The sequence below is a fragment of the Hypanus sabinus genome, chromosome 13, assembly GCF_030144855.1.
Source record: "Hypanus sabinus isolate sHypSab1 chromosome 13, sHypSab1.hap1, whole genome shotgun sequence".
In the NCBI taxonomy this organism is placed as follows: Eukaryota; Metazoa; Chordata; class Chondrichthyes; order Myliobatiformes; family Dasyatidae; genus Hypanus; species Hypanus sabinus.
The window spans coordinates 66,982,318-67,003,633 of NC_082718.1; the positions used below are offsets into that span (position 1 = coordinate 66,982,318).

Below are 21,316 nucleotides of genomic sequence, written 5' to 3' on the forward strand. Positions count from 1 at the left end.
ATTGTCAGAGGGATCCCAGAGTACACGTCTTTAGATCCCTCAAATTTGCCACACAAGTTGATTCAGGTGGTTAAGACGGCATCTGGTATGTTGATCTTCATTAGTCAAAGGACCAACGAGGTGATGTTGCAACTCGATAAAACCCTGATTAGACCACACTTGGAATATTGTGCTCAGTTCTGATCACCTTGTTGCAGAAAGAATGTAGAAGCTTTAGAGAGATCACAGAGAAGAATTATCAGGATGCTGTCTGGATTAGAGAGCATGTCTTATGAAGACAGGTGTAGCAAATTAGAGCTTTTCTCTTTGGAGTAAAGGGTGTACAAGATAATAATAGGCATAGATCAAGTGGATAGCTAGAGAGAGCTTTTCCCAGGGTGGAATAGTGGTGACTATTATGGAGACTAACGGTGAATAACGGTGACTAGTGGTTAGCCTCAGGAATCTGTACTGGGTCCAATGTTGTTTGTCAGATACATTAAAGATCTGGATGTTGGGGTGGTAATTTGGATTAGTAAGTACGCAGATGATACTAAGGTAGGTGGCATTGTAGATAATGAAGTAGGTTTCAAAGCTTGCAGAGAGATTTAGGCCAGTTAGAAGTGTGGGATGAAAGATGGCAGATGGAGTTTAATGCTGATAAATGTGAGGTGCTACATTTTGGTAGGAATAGTCAAAATAGGACATACATGGTAAATGGTAGGGCATTAAAGAATGCAGTAGAACAGAATGATCTAGGAATAATGGTGCATAGTTCCCTGAAGGTGGAATTTCATGTGGATAGGGTGGTGAAAAAAGCTTTTGGTATGCTGGCCTTTATAAATCAGAGCATTGAATATAGGAGTTGGGATGTAAAGTTAAAATTGTACAAGGCATTGGTGAGGCCAAATTTGGAGTACTGTATACAGTTCTGGTCACTGAATTATAGGAAAGATGTCAACAAAATAGAGAGAGTACAGAGAAGATTTACCAGAATGTTATCTGAGTTTCAGCACCTAAGTTACAGAGAAAGGTCGAACAAGTTAGGTCTTTATTCTTTGGAGCATAGAAGGTTGAGGGGGGACTTGATAAAGGTATTTAAAATTATGAGGGGGAGAGATAGAATTGACATGGATAGGCTTTTTTCATTGACAGTAGGGGAGATTCAAACAAGAGGACATGAGTTGAGAGTTAGGGGGCAAAAGTTTAGGGGTAACACGAGGGAGAATTTCTTTACTCAGAGAGTGATAACTGTGTGGAACAAGCTTCCAGTAGAAGTGGTAGAGGCAGGTTCGATATTGTCATATTGTTATATGAGTGTGCCTCAGCTGTCATGGACTTTATCTGGAAATGCACAGAGGACTGTGTGTCTCGCAAGACGATCTGCGTATTCCCTAACCGGAAGCCTTGGATGAATTATGAGGTCCAGTCCCTTTTGAAGGCTAGAGCTGCGGCTTTTAGGTCTGGAGATACCAGTCGCTACATGGAATCCAGGCGTGAACTCCGGAAACCCATTAAGGGCACCAAGAGGCAATATCGAGCCAAGTTGGAAGCCCAGGCTAACCAGAGGGATGCCAGTAGACTATGGCAGGGTCTAAATGAGATCACTGGGCACAAAGAAAAAGCTGGGAATATCAATAACTGTTAAGCTTCTCTTCCTGACAAACTTAACATATTCTACACAAGATTCAAACAGAAGAGGAGCGTTCCCCCTCCCCCCCCCCCCCCCCGGATGAACCAGACCTGGTGGCATCAAGATTCTTCGTCACCAAGGAAGACGTTAGAAGAGCCTTCCTGAAGATAAATCCAAGGAAGGCGACGGCCCAGATGGCGTCCTGGGACGAGTTCTCCAGGCCTGTGCAAGCGAACTAGCTGGAGTGTTTGCTGGCATCTTCAACTGCTCCCTGCTTCAGACTAAGATCCCCTCGTGTTTTAAGAAGGCAATGGTAATCCCGGTGCCGAAGAAAAGCAAAGTGGCATGCCTGAATGACTGCCGACCTGTGGCTCTGGCATCAATTGTTATGAAGTGCTTCGAGCGATTGGTTATGGCACATATCAACCATAACCTACCGGTCAACCTTGACGCTTTGCAATTCCCCTACCAGAACAACAGGTCAACGGCAGATGCCATCTACATTCCTCCTTAGAACACCTGGAGAATAAAGACACATAAGTAAGGCTCCTTTTCATTGACTACAGCTCTGCCCTTAATACCATCATTCCAAATAAACTGATTCCTAAGCTCCGGAACCTGGGTCTTAGCACTCAGATCTGCAGCTGGATCTTCAACTTCCTCACAGACAGGACCCAGGCTGTAAAGATCGGGGACAAGCTCTCCTCTACAATCACTCTGAGCACCGGTGTCCCACAAGGCTGTGTACTCAGCCCCCTGCTGTACTCACTGTACACCCATGATTGCATAGCCAAGTTTCCATCGAACTCAATATACAAGTTTGCTGATGACACCACAATTGTAGGCCGCATCTTGGGTAATGATGAGTCTAAGCACAAAGAGGAAATTAAGAACCTGGTGGCATGGTGTGAAGACAATAACCTATCCCTCAACATCAGCAAGATGAAGGAATTGGTTGTTGACTTCAGGAGGAGTAGCTGACCACACGATCCCATCTACATTGGTGGTGCGCATGTGGAACAGATCTAAAGCTTTAAGTTCCTCGGGGTGAATATCACAAGTGACCTGCCTTGGCCTAACCAAGCAGAGTCCACTGCCAAGAAGGCCCACCAGCGCCTTTACTTCCTGAGAAAGCTGAAGAAATTTGACCTGTCCCCTAAAACCCTCACTAATTTTTATAGATGCACCATAGAAAGCATTCTTCTAGGATGCATCACAACCTGGTATGGAAGTTGTCCTGTCCAAGACTGGAAGAAGCTGCAGAAGATCGTGAACCTAGCCAAGCACATCACACAAACCAATCTTCCATCCTTGGACTCATTTTACACCACACACTGTCGGAGCAGTGCTGCCAGGATAATCAAGGATAAGTCCCACCCAGCCAAAACACTTTTTGTCCCACTTCCCTCCAGGGGAAGGTTTAGGAGCATGAAGATACATACGGACAGATTTGGGAACAGCATCTTTCCAACTGCTGAACGGATCCTGACCCGGATCTGGGCCGTACCTTCCAAATATCTGGACCTGACTTGGACTACCGTACTTTCCCTTTTCTATTTTCTAATTATGATTTATAATTTAAATTTTTATTATATTTACTTCGATTTGTACTTCAGGGAGCACAAAGTGCAGAAACAAATATCACTGTGATGATTGTACACTCTAGTATCAATTGTTTGGTGACAATAAAGTATTTGTATTTGTCACTTAAAGTAAAATTGAATAGGCATATGGACAGGAAAGGAATGGAAGGTTATGGGCTGAGTGCAGGTCAGTGGGACTAGGTGAGAGTAAGCGTTCAGCACAGACTAGAAGGGCCGAGATGGCCTGTTTCCATGCTGTAATTGTTATATGGTTATATATATGAAATGGCTAATACAAAGGGGCATGATTTTAAGATGAATAGCAGAATGTTAGGGGAGATGACAGAGGTAAATCTTTTTACACAGTGGAAGGTGCACAGAACACCCTACCTGGGGTGGTTTTAAAAGCAGATATATTAGGAGCATCTATGAAACTCAAATGAGCACATGGATGATAGAAAAATGAAGAGCTATGTAGGTGAGAAGGGTTAGGTTGAAATTAGAGGTTAAAAGGTCAGCTCAGCATTATGGGCTGAAGGGCCTGTACTGTACCGTATTGTTCTGTGGAAGTTTGGATAATTAGAATCATAGTGAATTTAGTCAAGAAGGAAAGGGAAGCATATGTAAAGTTTAGGAAGCCAGAATTGAACAGGACCTATGTTCCCTCTAAGTTTTTCAACCAGCACACAAAGGAAATTAATGTGCGCACAAAAGGTTAGTTACCTAAAATAATGTAGTAATTAATAATTATACTTATTGAAATGTTTCTGTTAACTAGTTAGTTGGTTTTTCAAATACCACAATGAACGTCACTAATTTATGTTGCCTCGCCTTTCCTGTTCCAGTTTGTACAGCTGCATCATGGCAGCAGCCATCTTTGGCGGGCAGTGTTCATATCGTAAAGTTTTCAAAGATCCGTTTCAAATCCTGTAGATAGCTTACTAAGTTTTTATTGAAAAAAATATTGATTCACTATGTTGAATTCAAAAGAAGCGAAGGGCATGAAGCGCAAAAAACTTTATAGGTTTTAAGTGATGTCTTTGATGAACATCACTTTGAAGTAACTTTACAGGTTTTGAGTGATGTCTTTGATGAACATCACTTTGAAGTAACTTTACAGGTTTTGAGTGATGTCTTTGATGAACTAGCTGCACTGTGCAAGATTCTGCAAAAGAGAAGCCTGACACTGATTGATACACTTAATTTTGCACCAGGCAAAATTAACAAGATAAGAAAGCAGTATCTGGGAGACAATGTTTCATGGAATGACAAAGTTAAAGTTTTGCTAAGCCAACAACGTGAAGACACAACAGATACAAGTTTGCTGTTGGCTTTTCTGAATAGTCTTTGTGTTCACTTAGAAGAAAGATTTCCTGAAGTTGAGGTATAAGAATGGTCAGCTTTTGGTTTCTCCGCAATTGCAGATTGTGTCTTCACATTTGGTGATGAACAAGTTAATGCTTTATGTCTAAAATATCATGATATGTTAATAAGAATCAATAGCTATCAATTGGATGGAAGTTCTATTAGTCTAGATAGAATTTACAAAGAAGGGGTAAATGCCAAAGACAGGAGAGAGAAAAAATAACTGAGTGACTTAAATATGTGTGTTATTTTGTTGTTATTCTGTGCAGTTTTATGTCAATTATTTTGTAAACCTACATAAACTGTACCATGTGTGCATTCAGTGGCACACGTACTTTTGTCACAGGAAAAAAATTTGCACAACATAAGATTTTTGCACACACTGACTACTAGGGCACATTGAACAGGACTCTTGAAAAATATATGGAAACAGAAAAGAAAGTAAACATTGTGTTTCAGATTAGTGGTAGGTGCACTATGAAAGAGGATTCTACAGGAAAAGGGCTAATGAGTGTTTGGAAAATCATGACCTAATTAGGAAGAGTCAGCATGGCTTCATGTGGGAAAGGTGTGTCTTACTATCTCAGTTGTGTTTATCAAGGAGGTGAGGATGGTAAAGCTATGCATGTTGTCTACATGGATTTTAGTAAGATGTTTGACAAAGACCCACGTGGTAGTCTCATTCAGAAGAATGAGATGTATGGGATCCCCAATGACTTTGTTGTTCTGATTTGGAATTGTTTGTCCATAGGTGACAGACGGTTGGGGTTGATGGCTGGAGGTCCATGACAAATGGTGATATAAGTGACCTCGATGAAGATGTGGATAGATCAGTTTAGTAAGTTTGCAGATGTTACAACGTTTGGTGGTTGTGGATAGTGTAGAAGATTGGCAAAGGATTTGGTGGATTATAGATCAGTTTCAGATATGGCTGAAAAAATGGCAGATGATCAAGTGTAAGGTGTTTAACTTTTGGCATCAAATGTAAAGATAAGAGCTTTAACAGTGTTGATGTACAGAGGCATCTTGGAGTCAAAGTTAATAGGGTAGTAAAAAAGGCATGTGGCATGTTTCCTTTATCAGTTGAGGCATTAGGTTCAACAGTCTAAAAGTTAAACTGTGGCTTTATAAAATTCAGGTAAGCCTACATCTGGAATATTGCATTCAAATCTGGTCGCCCCATTATAAGAAGGATGTGGAAGTTTTGGACTGGAGAGGGTTAAGAAGAGATTTACAAGAGGCTGCCTGGATTATATGTGCTATCAGGAGAGTCTGGACAAGTGGGTAGTTTTCTCTGGAGTAACCTAGGCTAAGGGAAGACCTTGATAGAATATTATAAAATTACAAGAGGCATGAGAGTAGACAGCTGGTATTTTGGAAGTAGGCACAGAGGAGATGTCAGGGGTAAGTATTTTACACAGAGTAGTGAGTGCATGGAATGGGCTGTTTGGTGACAGTGGTGGAGGTGGATACAACAGGGTCTTTTAAGAGACTCCTGGACAGGTACATGGAGCTTAGAAAAATAGAGGGCTATGGGTAACCCTAGGTAATTTCTAAAGTAAGAACATGTTCGGCAGGGCCTGTATTGTGCTGCAGGTTTTCTATGTTTCTATGTTCTTCCCAGGGTTGAAATGTCTAATGCCAAAGGGCATACACCCGAAGTGAAAGGGTGTAAGTTCAAAGGAGATGAGTAAAGCAAGTTTTTTTACACAGGAAGAAGTGGATTCCCGGAATGTGCTGCCAAGGGTGGTGGTGGAGGCAAATATAACAGGTGTTTAAAAAGCTCTGATACAGAAATTGGTGAGATATGGAACATGTAGACTGAAGGGTTTAGTGTCATTAGCTTAGTTAGTTAGTTAAAACACTGTGGGCTGAAGAACCTGTTTCTAAGCTGTACTGTTTTGTAAGTTGTGTTCCAAATGTAATGTCATACATCAGAAAAGCTGATGTCCCAATTCCTGTCAAAGTAGCTTATACAAACATTTTCCATTCCAAGCGTGATTTTGGGTAAGGGTTCTAAAGCTAAGTGATTGGGGCTATCGACAAATGCGATTATTCATTAGACAGCACCTCCCCGGTTAACGTGTCCCTGTCTGTTCTAGGAATGGGAGCGCAGAAACTGCAGACTATTTCTCTTGGGCAGGGACAAGGCCCCATCGCTGGAAAGATGATCGAGAAGGTAAGTTTTAGTTGACGTACATCATAAGAGCCACTCATTACATTTCCTGATCATGTTTTCTGAGAGAACAGACATTCAGAGATCCCATCAAACTCAGAATTCCAAAACTTCTCTGAGAGTTGGTGTTCCTTCATGCCAGGAATACATTTAGTCCATCTTGACAGATCAGCAAGACTGAAAAGAAATGCTTAATGCAGGAAAATGAGGGAGAAGTCACTGAAGCAATACTCCAGCTGTAACCTAGGAAATGGGAGTCACTGGAGGATGGTGGCAGACTATGGGAGAGGCTTAGATAGAGATAGAGCTCTTATAAATTGTGGGGTCAAGGGATATGGGGAGAGGGCAGAAACGGGGTACTGATTGTGTATGATCAGCCATGATCACAGTGAATGGTGGTGCTGGCTAGAAGGGCCAAATGGCCTACTCCTGCACCTATTGTCTATTGGCTTGGGAGACAAAGTTGGGCCAGGATCTCACACATGGTGGTGGAGAAAAAGATTCCGATTTATTTATCACATATACATCGAAACATACAGTGAATTGCATCGTGTTTGTGTAAACAACCAACACAAACAAGAATGTGCTGGGGCAGCCCGCAAGTTACTCTGCACACTCTAGTATCAACATAACATTCCCAGTCTTCAGCAGAAAAACACACACACAACAACGACAACAGAGCAAAACAAGTCACTCCACCACCCTCCTAACACCCACTGCTTCACACACACAGACAAACCTCCAACCCTGGGACAGGCAAACTCCAAGCCTCCAATCCTTGGCCCTAGACTCTCAGACTGACCTCTAGCCTCCAGTCCCTGGGCTGGAATCACAACTCATCTTCGGGTTTCTAATGAGAGGTCACCTCCACTCTTTGCAGAGCTTTTATTGTAAATATCTCTCATCCTTGTTTGTCTGTTTGTGCTTCTGTTTATGTGGGTAATGGTGATGCAGTCACATGAAGGATGTGAAAAGCAGCTGAACACTATGAGACGTTTACAAATGACAACAGTTGTTGGAGCACCTGTATCTTACACCAAGTGAAAACAGGGGTTCTTCTTAAGTAAATGAATTTGGATCTTAAACAGTGTGTCATTACAAAGGTGTGGGAGGAGTTGCTAACTGTAAAACATCCAATCTGATGTTAATGGAGCTTAAGAGTGAGAGCCAGGACTGGGAGTGAGGGGCTCAGAGTGGAGTAAGGGATCAGGAGCACAGGATTGAGGTTAAACAGCCAGGAGTGTGGGGGAAGCTTTAGGACTGGGAGTGAGGGGCTCAGAGTGGAGTAAGGGATCAGGAGCACAGGATTGAGGTTAAACAGCCAGGAGTGTGGGGGAAGCTTTAGGACTGGGAGTGAGGGGCTCAGAGTGGAGTAAGGGATCAGGAGCACAGGATTGAGGTTAAACAGCCAGGAGTGTGGGGGAAGCTTTAGGACTGGGAGTGAGGGGCTCAGAGTGGAGTAAGGGATCAGGAGCACAGGATTGAGGTTAAACAGCCAGGAGTGTGGGGGAAGCTTTAGGACTGGGAGTGAGGGGCTCAGAGTGGAGTAAGGGATCAGGAGCACAGGATTGAGGTTAAACAGCCAGGAGTGTGGGGGAAGCTTTAGGACTGGGAGTGAGGGGCTCAGAGTGGAGTAAGGGATCAGGAGCACAGGATTGAGGTTAAACAGCCAGGAGTGTGGGGGAAGCTTTAGGACTGGGAGTGAGGGGCTCAGAGTGGAGTAAGGGATCAGGAGCACAGGATTGAGGTTAAACAGCCAGGAGTGTGGGGGAAGCTTTAGGACTGGGAGTGAGGGGCTCAGAGTGGAGTAAGGGATCAGGAGCACAGGATTGAGGTTAAACAGCCAGGAGTGTGGGGGAAGCTTTAGGACTGGGAATGAGGGGAGAACACATGACCAGGAAAATAGCAGTGAGGCATCAGAAGTGAGGAAGCGAAGAGCCAGCCACTTGACGAGGTTGAGAGTAAGGAACCTGCAGTGAGGGACGAGAGACAAGGGGATGGGTCTGAGGGTCTAGAGTGAGGCCTTGAATGAGCGACATAGGGCAGGGAGTGAGGGGAAGGGTACAGGGGCTGAGGAGTGAGGACTGGGAGTGAGTCGTCAGGGATGAGAGGCCATGAGTGAAGGGCAAGGGGCAGGGTTTGAGGAGCAAGGCACCTCGGCTGAGGGGCAAGGGACCAGAATAAGGGGTGAAGGGTGATGACCAAGGGACCAGGACTGGGAGCTGAGGGGCAAGAGGCTGGGACCGAGGCATAAGGGGAGAAGGGTAAGGGCAGAAGAGTGAGGCACTGTTGTTGAGGGGGAAGGGTATGAGGTTAGGAGTAAGCGACAAGGAGTGAAGGGAAAGGGGCAGGGCTAAGGGGTAAGGAGCCAGAGTGAGGGACCAGGGGCTGGAGCTGAGGAGCTAGGAGTGAGGGCCTGGGACTGAAGGATGAAGGGCCAGCAGTGAGGGCCTTGGGCTAGTACCAAGGGACTGGGGCTGAGGGGCAAAGGGTCAGGAGTGAGGGGGCAAGGCACCAAGAGCAAGTTATGAGGGCCAGAAGTCAAGGAATGGGAGGGAAGGGCTCAGGATCTGAGGCTGACATTCTGCTGCATTCTCCCTTTCCCAGGCTGCCAAGGAGGGGAGCTGGCTGATGCTGCAGAACTGCCACCTGGCCGGCAGCTGGTTACCAGAGCTGGAACAGGCCTGTGAGGAGTTCTTCAATGACAGCAACAAGACCAGTACCGACTTCCGGCTATGGCTGACCAGTTACCCCAACCCAGATTTCCCCGTCTCCCTGCTGCAGAACGGAATTAAGATGACCAATGAGCCACCGAGGGGACTGCGAGCCAATCTGCTGAGGTGCTACCTTAGCCACCCAGTTTCTGATCCCATCTTCTTCAGCAGTTGCAACAAGCCCCAGGTTAGAGGTTCCCCACCACCCCCGGCTCACAGGACCCACCTGTAAACCAGGCACAGGTGGGAGCAGGTATAAGTCGGGGGGGGGGGGGCAACCACAGGACATACAAGGAGGTAGAGTCATGTCTGATTTATCATCTGACTCAACCTCATTCTCCTGCTTTCTCCCTGAAATCTTTGATGACCTGACTAATCAAAAACCTATCATCCTCTGCTTTAAATGCAAGGTTCTCAATAGGGGTAAGGTCAAAGATCAGAGATGGGTAATGGAACTCAAATAGGTGATGTTAGGGCAAAAGGTGGGAAGAAAGAGTAGCCCATGTGTAATTGGGCAAGTTCAGGAGTAAATGGATGGGTTGGATGTGTAAATGGGCAGGGTAGGGGTGTTGCTCGAGTGTGTAAATGGACAGGATAGTGTTGTGGGTTGGGTGTGTTCATGGACAAGGTAGTGGTGTTACTGAATGAATTGGGTGTGTAAATGGAAGGGTGGAGGTGTTAGTGGATGGATTCGGTGTGTAAATGGACAGGGTAGTTGTATTGGTCGGGTGTGTAAATTGACAGAATAGTTGTGTTGGTTGGGTGCGTAAATGGGCGGTGTAGTGGTATTGGTTGGGTGTGTACATAGACAGTGTAGTGGTGTTGGCTGAGTGTGTAAATGGACAGAGTTGTTGTGTTGGTTGGGTGTGTAAATGGACAGAGTAGTGATGTTAGTTGGGTGTGTAAATGGGCAGGGTAGTGATATTGGTTGGGTGTATAAATGGACAGGGCAGGATCTGGACCATACCTCACCCTTCTACTCTCTGGAGAAGGGAAGGGGTGTTCACAGGCAGCTGGTGGAGTTGCTGGCAGAGGATGGCTCCTCACTCACAGATCCGATGAGAATCGTGCTGGAAGTCCATTCCTTTTATGAGGCTCTATTCTTGCCAGTCCCGTGCAGTGAGGATGCACACTGGGCTCTGTAGGAGGACTTGCTGAGGATTAGCCCTGGGGGGGCTGAGCGGCCAGATGCACCACTGTCCTTGTCGAAGCTGACCAATGTCCTCAAACAGCTGCAGAGAGGCAAGTTTCCGGGGCTAGATATGTTGAGGGTTGAATTTCTCCAGGCCTTCTAGGATATCCTAGGAGCTGATTATGCAGGTGTACTAGGGAGAGCATGGCAACGGGTGAGATGCCCCTCTCTTAGCGCAGAGTAGTCGTGGCCCTGCTGCCAAAGAGGAGGGATCTCCATAGCATGTGGAATTGGAGCCCAGTATCCCTCCTCAGTGCGGAGTACAAGATTTTTGCCCGGGCGATGGCCAATTGTCTCTCTCTCTCTCCCTCTCCCTGCAAAGAGAGGAGAGAGATAGAGAGAGAGAGAAATTGTGTAAATGGGCAGGGTAGGGTTTTAGTGAGTGGCTTGGATGTGTAAATGGGCAGGGTAGGGTTTTAGTGAGTGGCTTGGATGTGTAAGTGAGCAGGGTAGGGTTTTAGTGAGCGGCTTGGATGTGTAAATGGGCAGGGTAGTGGTGTTAGCTGGGTGTATAAATGGACAAGGTAAAGGAGTTAGTGGATGGGTTGGGTGTGTAAATGAGCAGGGTAGTGATGTTGGTGGAAATGTAAATGGGCTGGGTAGGAGCGTTAGTGAGATGTGTGTGTGTAAATGGGGTGGTTGTTGGTGTAAATAGGGTGGAGGTTGTAATTGGGAACACAATGGGAAGCAAGAGAAGAACTTGCCAGAGTCCTGGGTGAGATAGTTCATCATTATTAGCCACAGGTGAGGTGCCGATAGACTGGAGGGTGACTATGTTGTGCCTTTATTTAAGAAGGGCAACAAAGAAAAACTTTACAACAATAAACTAGTTAGCCTAACATATGTAGTAGTTAAGTTTCCAGAACGGATTCTGACGGAGAAGGTAATACCATGGGAACACTGGGGTTGATTCGGCATCGTCAGCTTGGGTTTGTATGTGGAAGATCATGTCTCACAAACTTGACTGGGTTTCTTGGAGAAGTAAATAACATGTTCGAGGAGGGCAGGGCGGTAGACACATGGACTTCAATAAGGTTCTATGTGATAGGCTACTATAGAAGGCTAGATTGCATGGAATCCAGGGAGAGCTGACTAACTGAATACACAATTCTCTTGATGGTAGGAAGGTTGCTTCTTGGTCCAGAAGCCTATAGAATACCCTCACTGGTATTCCCCATGGGGTCAGTGTTGGGCCCATTGTTGTTTGTCATCTACATCAATGACTTGGATAAGAGTTTACAATGGATGATTAGTAAGTTTGAAGATGACACTACCCAGCTGATCAAGATTGTTCTGTAAGAGTTTTCACTGTTAACAACACTATTTATTTAAGTTTGAAGATTACACTAAAATAAATAGTGTTGTTGACAGTGATAACTCTTACAGAACAATCTTGATCAGCTGGGTAGGTGGGCAGAGAAATAGCAAATGGAGTTTAATTCAGATAGGTCGAGATGTATTTTGGGAAGACAAAGGAGACTAGGACTTTCACTGTGAATGGCAGGGCCCAGTGGAGTGTTATAGAACACAAGGACCTAGGAGTGCAAGTACATGGTTCTCTGAAAGTGAAGTCACAGGTCGATAGGGTGGTGAAGAAGGCTTTTGGCATGCTTACCTTCATCAGTCATTAATATAGAAGATGAGATGTTATGGAACAGACTTTGGAGCCATAGAGTCTGAGAACACTACAGCACCAGCCACTCTAATCCAGGCTGAATTATTAATCTGGCTCATCCCATCAACCTGCACAAGAACCATAGCCCTCCACACCCCTCCCATCCATATATCTATCCAAACTTCTCTTCAATGCTGATATCGAACCCACGCCTACTACTTCTGCTGGCATCTCATTCAACATCCTCACCACCCTCATATTGCCATTAAACATTTCATTTTTCACCCATAACCCATGACCTCTATTTCTAGTCTCACTCAACCTCAGTGGAAAAAGCCTGCTTGCATCCCTCATTCATCTATGCTCTCGGGAATTATTCAATCTTTTTGCATAACTCAGGTCCTGGCAACATCCTTGTAATTTTCTCTGTATTCTTTCTATGTTATCTATATCTTTCCTGTAAGCAGGTGAACAAAACTGCACACAGTACTCCAAATTAGGCCTCACCAATGTCTTATACAATGTTAGCATAACATCCCATCTCCTGTACTCAGTACTTTGATTTATGAAGGCCAATGTACCAAAAGCTTTCTTTACAATTCTATCTACCTGTGACACCATTTTTAAAGAATTCCCAGGAGCCTTTGTTTGACCACACTCCTCAGCATCCTGCCACTCACTGTGTAATTCCTAAGACAGTTTGTCCTCACAAAGTGCAATACCTCACATTTGGCTGCATTAAACCCCATCTGCCATTTGGAATAGTGTGTTCAATAGGACAGGTGGATAGAGCACAGAGGAGATGTACGATGGTGTTACTGGGATTTAAGGAACTGAGTTATGGGAAAAGCTTAAGCTGGTTGGGACCTTTATCCCTTGCACTGTAGAAGAATAAGGGGGTGACCTAATAGAAATATCTTAAGTTATGAGGAGCATAGCTAGAATGAATGCAGTCTTTTTCTCAGAGTTGGGGAAGCAAGAACCAGAGGGCACAAATTTAAAGAAAGGGGGCAAAAGATTTAATAGGAACTCAAGGGAAAACTTTTCATAAACAAGAGAAAATCTGCAGATGCTAGGAATCCGAGCAACGCACACAAAATGCTGAAGGAACTCACCAGGCCAGGCAGCATCTATGGAAAAAAGTACAGTCAACATTTCAGACTGAAACCTTTCGACAGGACTGTTGGCCTGCTGAGTTCCTCCAGCATTTTGTGTGGATAACTTCTTGCTCAAAGGGTGGTTGAGATATGGAATGAGCCACTAAAGGATGTGGTGGGGCTTGGACAGGTACAAGAATAGGAAAAGTTTAGAAGAATGTGGGCCAAAGCTAGGCAATGGGACTACCTTAGATTGGAATCTTGGTCAGTGCGAACCATTTGGGCCAAAAGTCCATTTTCATGATGTATGCTTCTGACTGTTAGCTGAGGAGAGCTCTGCTGTATTTAGGTCATTGCTTATTTACAGAAATCTTAATTTCGACATGCAAACTCCAAGGCAGGGAAATGCAACATCTGGGTGTGATTTCCTGAGTCCTGTTTACAACAGGTTTATTTCGGGAAGGATGTTAATTTTCTATCCTTTGCACTGGCAGGTTTGGCAGAAACTCCTCTTTGCTCTGTGCTTCTTCCATGCTCTCATTCAAGAACGCCGCATGTTCGGACCAATCGGGTGGAACGTTCCCTACGAGTTCACCGAATCCGACCTCAGGATCAGTGCAAGGCAAGTTCAGGTATGTTGCCGAGACCGCTGTGTCCACAAGTGCAGGCATATCCCGCGAACTAAACATGCCCTGCGATCTGATTTCTAGCACATTGTTGTAGCTGCCACTGATGGTGGTTGAGCACTGAATGGCTTCAGTGATGGAGAATCTAGAAAAGGGACCAACTACTGGTGAGACGGAGCTGTTGTTGCTGAGAGAGTGGGGGTAAGGTAGAGGGGAATGGGGCTCTCTGCGTGCCTTTGGGCTGAAAGCAGGGTGTGTGGAGTGGAGAAGACTCCAGTCCCCCTAAATATGCAGGTGGTGGGACCACTGCTGAGTGAGAAGTGCTGGTCAAAAACAGGCCCTTCATCCCAACAAGCTCACACCATCCATCAGCCATTCATTTACTCCAGTCCTACAGCAGGTGTAGGAAATCAACTGATGGGTTGAATTCAATGGTCATTGATATATGTAGTTCTGAAAGGAAGCACGGTGGTGCAGTAGGTGTATAGCATGAAGAATTAACTGTATTTGGGAGGAGACCATGTGGTGTCACTTCTGACATATCATATCCCCAGCCTTCTCTGTTAGAGCATAGAACAGAACAATACAGAGCCTTCGACCCACAATGCTGCACCAACCTTTTCACCACTCTAAGATCAATCTTACTCCTCCCTCCTACGTAACCCTCCAGTTTTCTATCATCCATGTGCCTGTTTAAAAGTTTCTTAAATGTCCCAAATGTATCTGCCTCTATCCACCTCCCAGGACTCCCAGGAGCACCATTTGTCACTGGATAGCTGAGAGTTGCTCCTTCAGTAGAGAGTGTCCTATTGGTGGCTCGACCTCTATCAGAAGAGATTGTATTCACCTCCTGGGCTGCACTGTTCATTGCAGGCTTCTGCAATGGCACTCTGCTTGCTGAAGTTTGGCATCCAGGCAGACTCTGCCCTCCCCCACTGCTTGTCCGTGAGTTGAGCCCTGAGACTGGATGTGCTTCGTACCTGGCCCTTCCAAGCTTTCGGCAGCCTTAAGTGGTACTTCCCAATGGGAGGCATTGACTATTATTCCACAGGGAATGAGTGAACCATTACTCCAGTGTGATTGATGTCAGAGTTTTCAATTCATGGACATAAATACCTATAATTTATCTTTGAACTTATTTACTACCCCTGACCCGAGAAGACATTAAGTTGGGAGGCCAGGTGATGACTGAATGTTTGAAGGCCTGTCTTTGGAATGGGAGTTCCCCATTGCAGTAGGCAGCCTATGGGAAAGCTGAGGCATGAGACCAGGGTGGTAGTTAAGGCTTCTCCTGTAACATCTTGGATTTCAGGATAGCTGACAGTCTCCCTGTGGGAAGTGCACTGAACACCAACTCCTGACTGACCAGGTCGAGGAACTGGCAGTGGATCTGGATGCACTCAGGACCATCCGGGAGGCTGGAAACTTCATAGATGAGCCATTTAGTGAGGTGCTCACGCTTCAGATAGAAGATGGGTGACCACCTGGAGAAGTAGGGGGAGAAAGCAGTCTGAGCAGGGTTCCCCTGTGGCCATCCCCACAGCAACAAGGATACCCCTTTGCATACTGCTGGGAGGGGATAACCTGTCAGGGCACAACAACAGCAGCCAGGCCAGTGGCACCATGGCCAGCTCTGAGGCTCAGCAGTGGAATCAGGTAAAGCAATAGTGATAGGAGACTTGATAAGTACAGGATATTCTGTGGTCACAAAAGAGACACCAGGATGGTCTGTTGCCCCCACCCCAAGTGCTAGGGTCCAGGGTATCTCAGAGTGGCTGCACATTATTCTCAAGGAGGAGGGGGAGCATCCAGAGGTCATGGTGCACATTGACACCAATATGTAGATGGGGGAAGAGGTCCTGCACAACGTATAGGGAGTAAGGAAAGAGGCTGAAGAGCACAACTTGCAAGGTGGTCATCTCTGGATTACTCTCAGTGCCACATGCTAGTCAGTGCAAGAATAGGGGCTGAGGAACTGAAGCAGGGACAAGGTTTCAGGTTTTTGGATTACTGGAACTTCTTCTACGGCGGGGTGACCTTTACAGAAGAGACAAGTTGCACCTAAACTGGACTGGGACCAATAGCTTGGCTGAGAGGTTCACTACTGCCACCTGGAAGGTTTAAATTAGTTTGGCAGGGGGATGGGAACTAGGTCAGAAAGTGAAGAGATAGAGAGGAAGGTAAAAACCAGTAAAAACCGGCAGGAGCAAAGTAACAGGTGATGAGATGGATTGTTTGAAGTGTGTGTATCTTAATGTGTAATTCCCTGGTTAAGATTTTTACTGTTAATGCAGTAGGGTATTTCATTTAGTAGCTTCCTGTAAAAGCAGTGTATCCAGCTTGTGGAATGTTTGGGTTTCAGCTAAAGATAAGGGGCTACGATGTTCAACTTAGGAATGTTGTGTCAGCCAGTCAGGGTGGTGAAATTGAGAGAAGGTTCTTGAAAGAGCTGGCCAGAGAGAGTTTTTGTGAGGAACATGGTTTGTGGTCTTTTTGGTAGGGAGTTGCAGAGAGGGCTGGAGAGAAGATGGCTGAGGAAGCCATAGGAAGGACCATTCCTGTTGCACAAAGTGCTTTGGACAGATGAGTAGCTCCAAGGAGAAAGAGCCAGTACTCCAGAGATAGCACCCATTTGTTCGAGATGGATTTTGAGCAAAGACTAGGATCTGGTGTGTGCTTTCATGCAGACCCTGGGTCCAGCATATGAGTAAAAAGGATAACTTCAAGATGAGCTCCAACTTCTCAGCTGGTTAACTGAAAAGGGCCCTTTTATTTTTATTTTTTGCTTTCTTTTCCTACTAACTGCTCCATAAAGCTGAATTTAATAAATATAATTTCATGCAGTGTACGATCTGTTATTTCTTGCCAACGAACAATTGTGTATGGGTAATTTTTACACAGCATTCGCTCAATTTGAGGTTTCTTTAATCGGAACAGCACGACGTTCCTGTTTGGCTGAACCCCAGATCATACCGACCTAGACATATATCGTTTATGAAAGGAGGCCTTCTCACCACTGAGTCCCGTGGCTGTTAACTGAGCTGGCTAACGAGTCAGCTTTGCATACGAGCCCGGTGAGGGGTTGTACTTGTGGGGACCATCGTCTGGTGATTCACTGAATGCTGTGTAATTGCTGTTAAGAATTGATTAAGCGGTTTGTGAGTTTAAGCTAGCGTTGGGGTAAGTGGCTAAGATACTTTATTATGGATGCTGCAGGGATTAAGGTTTGGTGCGATTCAGAGAGATTATCCACAAATAATACTTGTGTTTTGAGTAGGATGGATGTCCGAATTCCCAAAGAACGGGTATTCAGAGTGCTAAATTCTGAAAAGTTGATAAGGATGTCATGTTAGTCCAGGCTAGCAGTGATGTAACTGAAGTCTCGTTGACCCTGGAGAGGCGGGGCCATGGGCTGTCCATATTTTTGGAGAAGAGGGGAATGTAGCTGAGGGTGAATAAAGACAAGTTGTTCTTGTTTCTGCAAAGTGAGGGGGAAAAGTTGTCTGATGTGGGAAGTCTAATGGGTCCTTCAATGGTTGGGTTAAAGTCTGAGCTGGTTTTGGCTATTACATCACTGGTTGATAAATGCAGAAGTATCTCTGTGGAGAGCCAAAGTTATCATAGGTTGGGAATGTTCTCTGGGGTCAAGCCCACACCCGATGGGGAAGAAGAATGAGGCTTGGGCTGAGCAGACATCTTAGATACTGGCAGTGTTCAGATTGTGACGAGATCTGAAGGATTATTCTAAAGTGGGCTGTTCCTTTAAAAAAGAGAGAGAGGGAGCGAACAGCTTGTGTGCTGTTTCAGCAACAGAGAGAGAGAAAGTCTGTGAGTTGCGATGGAAACTGAAAGGCGGAGCTATATGATGGACAGCTCATGTTCAGCACTTGTGATATATATACAAGGTCAGTTGGATTTATAATCAAACACACAACATGCCAGAGACAAGGAAGACACTGTGTGCCCACGACAAGGATTTTGCTTAAAGTGTGGACAAAGGAGTGGCCGATGGAGAGCTATCGGTGTGTTTAACCCTCGCCTGGGTTGATAACTCCACCACAGAAGAAGGTCCTATTTTAGTGGTCACAAGTCAGTGACTTTGATAAGTTTCCGGAGCAGGAGGACAACGTGGAGGATTGGCATCAGCATCGGCACTGGGAAGACAAAACAACTCCCTCTCTCTCTCTCTGTAACTCTACTCAATTCAAATTCCAGAACTGAACTGACTACATACCATACCACCGTAAGACTGTATCATCTAATCACCTGAGCTGGGAAAAGCTTGGAAACTTTATTTACTCACTTATATATGCATATACTTTGCTAACCTGTTTATCTTAGCTTGTTTTGTATTACTTTATCAAGTAGTTACTAATAAAATAGAGTTTATAACGGAAGACTCAGACTCCAGGTGTGTCCATTTCTGCTGGTCCTTTTTAACCCGTTACGGGGTATGTAACAAGGTAACGTGAGAAAACAGAGACTGATAGAGAGCTTACAGGGTCCTGTGGCTGATATGGTGATGCTCCTCAAGGCAGAAAATCCATTAGCCATATAATTGATTTTACCTGCTAATTACCTGCAAGCTCTGGAAGATGCTTTTGGCATTACTGAAAAGGCAGCCGATCTGATGATGAAGTTTAGCCACACATTCCAGGAGGAAGGAGAGAAGTTGTCTGCTGACCCTTTCAGGTTGAGAAACTGCTGCAGTGTTGTGGTGAACTACATATACCTGTCTGGACACGCCCCCCTGCTGACTGCTCCTGTGGCTCCTCCCACAGACCCCGGTATAAAGGCGATTGAGGCCTGAGCCCTGCCTCTCAGTCTCCAGGATGTAGTATGGTGGTCAACTACTGCTTGTTCTTTCTTCCAGTCAATAAAAGCTGATATCTCGCCTCACGTCTCAGAGAGTTATTGATGGTGCAGCAAGTGTTTGTGCCACAAAGGTGCATTCAACTGTCTGAGAGAAATTGCTTGAGGATGGAGCAAGTTGTGAAGGACATGCTGTCACATGATGTGATTGCTCTACATATTTGAATGACCCGCAAAATGCACCCTCCTCCATCTTTTACCATGTTAGAGAGGAGGAAAACATGACTGAGAAGCAGGACTTTTCCAAAAGCTGAGTAATGTCTTTAGTGGTAGCCTCTGATGCTAAAGTGACCCTTGATGCCATGGAGATGGAGCTTTTGAGGAATGAGATTGAAAACCTTTGAGCTGAGCTGATTCGATAGACGTCTGCACATGTTTCAGCTGAACAATACATCCGTTGGGAAACCCGACCCCTTCTGTAGGACTTACGATGCAGCAGACTGTTGGTATTTTCTGTTACAACTGTGGAGAAGACTTCAAGCGAGACTGTGAGGAGCAGGAAAATCTTGGAAGAGTAAGTCAGTAGTTAATCAAACAAAAGTAAAGAGGCACAACTGCAGATAGACCCAGTAAGGGAATGGTCTGGTGTCTTCGGAGAGGATACGTTCAAATCGATGTATCAAGGGAAATGCTAAAGTGCAGAACACTATCCCTGAAGGTTTAGTGGGACCAAGCTCTGTATCCATATGGATTGAAGGTGTTTATGCCAGAGCCATACTTGACACAGGCTCTCAGCTACTTTACTCTACAGATCCTTTAACAACCGGTATTTGACGCGCTTACTATTGATGCCACTCAATGCCCTGAGATTCAAGGGCTTAGAACTGATGAATATCCATACAATGGCTACTTGTTGTTGAAACTGGAGTTTTCAGAAGCAAATGTTGGAGTAACTGAGACTACTGACCCACCAGCGTTGGTCTGCCTGGATCTGGTTGAAAAAGGTGCATCTTCCATTCTTGTGGGAATGAGTATTTCCATTGTGAGAAGGATCATGAGACCATGTAAGGAGAGAAATGGAGAACTTTTTGAACCCCTTGTCCATCACTCATGTTCAGAGCTGCTTTTGAGAAGGTACTAGTTCCTCCTCAGCAGGAACGAGGATCTGTGTGATACACTCAGGCTAAACCTGTCATGTTATGTCTTTGAGGAGGAGTTAGAGTAACGGGAACCCCAAATTTGCTGGTATGCCCAACACCCCGGCCGACCAGGTGGAGGCTCCTGATGGTCAGGATGAAGAGTCGCGCTTACCTGCAGGAGTGCTGGTGAGACCTGAACTCCAGAAATCTTTGGCTGTGTATACAATCAGGATGACAGTGATTAGCAGGAACACCTCAGGAAGAAATGTTACCTTCAGATGTGGGTGGCGTTGCCCCTCTCCTTCCTGTGATGGTAGTGGTCCAGGGAATATGGAAGAGAAACAGTCTCCTGGATCGAGAAAGTCAACATCGAGGTCATGTGACTTGGGTGACTTACTGATGCCAAGGAGTGGAAAAGGAGATTAACTGAGAAGATGCTGGAACGCAAAGATCCCTTTTCTATGAACAAGTCTGATGTTGGTTGCTCCAAGAGTATTTGCTGCACTATTAGAGTGACTGAGGACACCCCTTTCCAGGAGAGGTCTGGCCAGTTAGCATCAGTGGAGGTTGAAGATGTCCAGCAGCCCCTGCTTAAACTGAAGGAAGCCAAGTTCTGTCATGGAGCTGAGGGACCTGAGCCACCAAAAAGTACGAATGAGAGATGGGGGAGGCATCCTCTGATAGACAGGAACAAACACAGGAGTTGTTGAAGTTAGAGAAACTGAAGATGAAGTAAGAAGGTCTCAGCGAGTCAGGAAGCCCCAGCTAAGCTGACAGAGGATTTACCTGAGAAACAGAGTGTTACTCCATTCCCATGGTGAGAATTGCTACTTCCATTTACAAATGGATTGGGGGTCCTGAATACTTGTTATTAATGATGGTTTAATAAGTTCCAAAGTCATGAGGACTTGACTATTTTTGGTGGGTGAGAATGTAAAGCCTTTCAAGATGACTCCAACATTATGTGTTCATTTGGACTGTGATATCTACAATGGGTCCTTTTTTATTTTTTTTCTTTTCTTTTCCCTACAAAATATTTGATGAAGCTGAAATTAGTAAATATACTTTCTTTATCATTTTGTGTGGTGTACGATCTGTTATTTCTTGCTGACCAACAAGTGTGTGTGGACAGTATTGACACAGCATTCGCTCAAATCGAGGTTTCTTTAATCGGAACAGCACGACATTCCCATTTGGCTGAAACCCAGATCATACCGACCTAGACATATATCATTTATGAAAGGAGGCCTTCTCACCACTGAGTCCCGTGGCTGTTAACTGAGCTGGCTAACGAGTCAGCTTTGCATACAAGCCCGGTGAGGGGTTGCAAATGCTATGTATTATGGGTAAAGGTGATGAACTTAGAACATGGATCAGTGCATGGA

At 45.2% G+C, this 21,316-nt stretch overlaps 1 protein-coding gene across 1 annotated transcript in view; it reads left to right on the plus strand.

Annotated features, from left to right (window-relative positions):
* Nucleotides 1-21,316, plus strand: part of LOC132403373 (dynein axonemal heavy chain 3-like) — a 990,878-nt gene that overhangs the window by 882,901 nt on the left and 86,661 nt on the right. Inside the window, exons 63-65 of the mRNA XM_059986790.1 lie at nucleotides 6,663-6,739; nucleotides 9,344-9,637; nucleotides 13,849-13,986. Of these exons, the coding sequence (XP_059842773.1) occupies nucleotides 6,663-6,739; nucleotides 9,344-9,637; nucleotides 13,849-13,986 (509 nt within the window). The remainder of the gene's footprint in view (nucleotides 1-6,662; nucleotides 6,740-9,343; nucleotides 9,638-13,848; nucleotides 13,987-21,316) is intronic.